The sequence below is a fragment of the Penaeus japonicus genome, unplaced genomic scaffold (assembly GCF_977035675.1).
Source record: "Penaeus japonicus unplaced genomic scaffold, GWHDUDI00000001_assembly GWHDUDI00000043, whole genome shotgun sequence".
Classification (NCBI taxonomy): domain Eukaryota; kingdom Metazoa; phylum Arthropoda; class Malacostraca; order Decapoda; family Penaeidae; genus Penaeus; species Penaeus japonicus.
Genome location: NW_028234445.1, coordinates 1,379,791 through 1,382,290, shown reverse-complemented (window position 1 = coordinate 1,382,290; position 2,500 = coordinate 1,379,791). Strand labels below are relative to the sequence as shown.

The following is a 2,500-nucleotide window of genomic DNA, read 5'->3' as shown; positions in this document are numbered from 1 at the left end:
GATAAATAGAAAAGAATAATGAATGATGAAGAAATAAGAAAAGCTGATGATAGAGATATCCTTATTAGATCTGAATAATAATTGTTATAAATTTCCATGAAGACAAAAAAGAGAAAAGAAACAAAAGCAAAATTCTTCTGGTGCCTTTAAGAAGTCACTCGCTTTCCAATCGCCTTACCAGTCAAAGTCTTGGCGTTCACTTCTCCGCCCTTCTCGAGGAGCGTCTCAGCAACAGCAAGATGGCCGTTCTCGGAAGCAAAGTGTAAGGGAGTCTGACCTGAGGGAGGAAGATGCTTGTGTTAGACGTCTGTTTGTGAGTAATGAGTGTGAGAAGGGAAGTGAGGATGATAATGAGAAGGTGAATGTGAGTGAGAATGACAGTAAGAAAGTGAAGGCGAGTGAAAATGACAATGAGAAGGTGAATGTGAGTGAGAATGACAATGAGAAGGTGAATGTGAGTGAGAATGACAATGAGAAGGTGAATGTGAGTGAGAATGACAATGAGAAGATGAATGTGAGTGAGAATGACAATGAGAAGGTGAATGTGAGTGAGAATGACAATGTGAAGGTGAATGTGAGTGAGAATGGAAATGAGAAGGTGAATGTGAGTGAGAATGAAAATGAGAAAGTGAAGGTGAGTGAGAATGACAGTGAGAAGGTGAATGTGAGTGAGAATGACAATGAGAAGGTGAAGGTGAGTGAGAATGACAATGAGAAGGGGAATGTGAGTGAGAATTATAATAAGAAGGGGAATGTGAGTGAGAATGACAATCAAAATGTAAATGTGAGTTAAAATGATAATGAGAAGGTGAATGTGAGTAAGAAGGACAATGAAAAGATGAATGTGAGTGAGAATGACAATGAGAAGTTGAATGCGAGTGAGAATGGCAATGAGAATGTGAGTGAGTGAGAATGACAATGAAAAGGTGAATGTGAGTGAGGATGACAATGAGAAGGTAAATGTGAATGAGAATGACAATGAGGTGATTGTGAGTGAGAATGAAAACGAGAAGGTAAATGTGAGTGAGAATGAAAATGAGAATGTGAAAGTGAGTGTGAATGGCAATTAAAAGGTGAAAGTGCGTGAGAATGAAAATAAGGTGAATGTGAGTGAGAATGACAATGAGAAGGTGAATATGACTGAGAATGAAAATAAGGTGAATGTGAGTGAGAATGACAATGAGAAGGTGAATGCGAGTGAAAAGGAGAAGGTGAATGTGAGTCAGAATGAAAATGAGAAGGTGAATGTCAGTGTGAATGACAATGAGAAGACGAATGTGAGTGAGAATGAAAATGAGAAAGTGAATGTGAGTGAAAATGAAAATGAGAAGGTTAATATGAATGAGAATGTGAATGTGAGTGAGAATGACAATGAGAAGGTTAATATGAATGAGAATGACAATGAGAAGGTGAATGTGAGTGAGAATGACAATGTGAAGGTGAATGCGAGTGAGAATGACATGAGAAGGTGAGTGTGAGTGAAAATGACAATGCAAAGGTAAATGTGAGTGAGAATGATAACGAGAAGGTGAATGTGAATGAGAATGACAATGAGAAGGTGAATGTGAGTGAGAATGACAATAATTGTTATGAATTTCCACAGAGACAAAAAAGAGAAAAGAAACAAAAGCAAAATTCTTCTGGTGCCTTTAAGAAGTCACTCGCTTTCCAATCGCCTTACCAAATGCATCCTTGGCGTTCACTTCTCCGCCCTTCTCGAGGAGCGTCTCTGCAACAGCATGATGGCCGTTCAAGGAAGCAAGGTGTAAGGGAGTCCAACCTGAGGGAGGAAGATGCTTGTGTTAGACGTCTGTTTGTGAGTAATGAGCGTGAGAAGGGAAGTGAGGATGACAATGCGAAGGTGAATGCGAGTGAGAATGACAATGAGAAGGTGAATGTCAGTGAGAATAACAATGAGAAGCTGAATGTGAGTGAGAATGACAATGAGAAGGTGAATGTGAGGGAGAATGAGACTAGTTTTAGGAATGAGATTAATAGAGATGATTAGGGTGATAAGGGTAAGGGCTAGGAATAGTATGGATATTTTGAATATTAATAAAATTGCAAATACTTAGAATGTTAATGAAAATAAGAATTATGAAAAGATATAGAAACAAGAAGGAAAAGAAAAAAATATATATGTATGATAATGAGAAAGAATATTATAATGAAAATGAATGTTTGATAATTATTTATCAGTAATATATATATTTTATATATATATATATAATATATATAATATAGAGAATTATACAGAAATATAGAGTGACAAAGAGTAGGAGAATTATACATGTGGGGTTTTCTTGCCACATTCGTGCAGTAAATAAAGATGTTCTTTAGCCATTGAAACACGTGGTGTTGTTGAGCGTCTGCTAATTTATTCAGAAAATCATATTGATATAAAATGATTTACACTTCTGTTTCAATGCAGTTAAAATATATAGTCTTCATAATGGAAAAACATACACCTGATAAATGGTGTAACATAAACAAAACATGT

General features: G+C 36.4%; 2 protein-coding genes across 2 annotated transcripts in view; one reads left to right on the top strand and one right to left on the bottom strand.

Moving 5' to 3' along the window:
• Positions 1-2,500, bottom strand: part of LOC122246354 (uncharacterized) — a 1,434,769-nt gene that overhangs the window by 852,650 nt on the left and 579,619 nt on the right. The window contains exons 11-12 of the mRNA XM_086535286.1: positions 1,682-1,780; positions 179-277 (exon numbers count right to left, since the gene is read on the bottom strand). Coding sequence (XP_086391412.1) covers positions 179-277; positions 1,682-1,780 — 198 coding nt within the window. The remainder of the gene's footprint in view (positions 1-178; positions 278-1,681; positions 1,781-2,500) is intronic.
• Positions 1-2,500, top strand: part of LOC122263496 (uncharacterized) — a 1,386,165-nt gene that overhangs the window by 1,075,709 nt on the left and 307,956 nt on the right. The window lies entirely within an intron of this gene.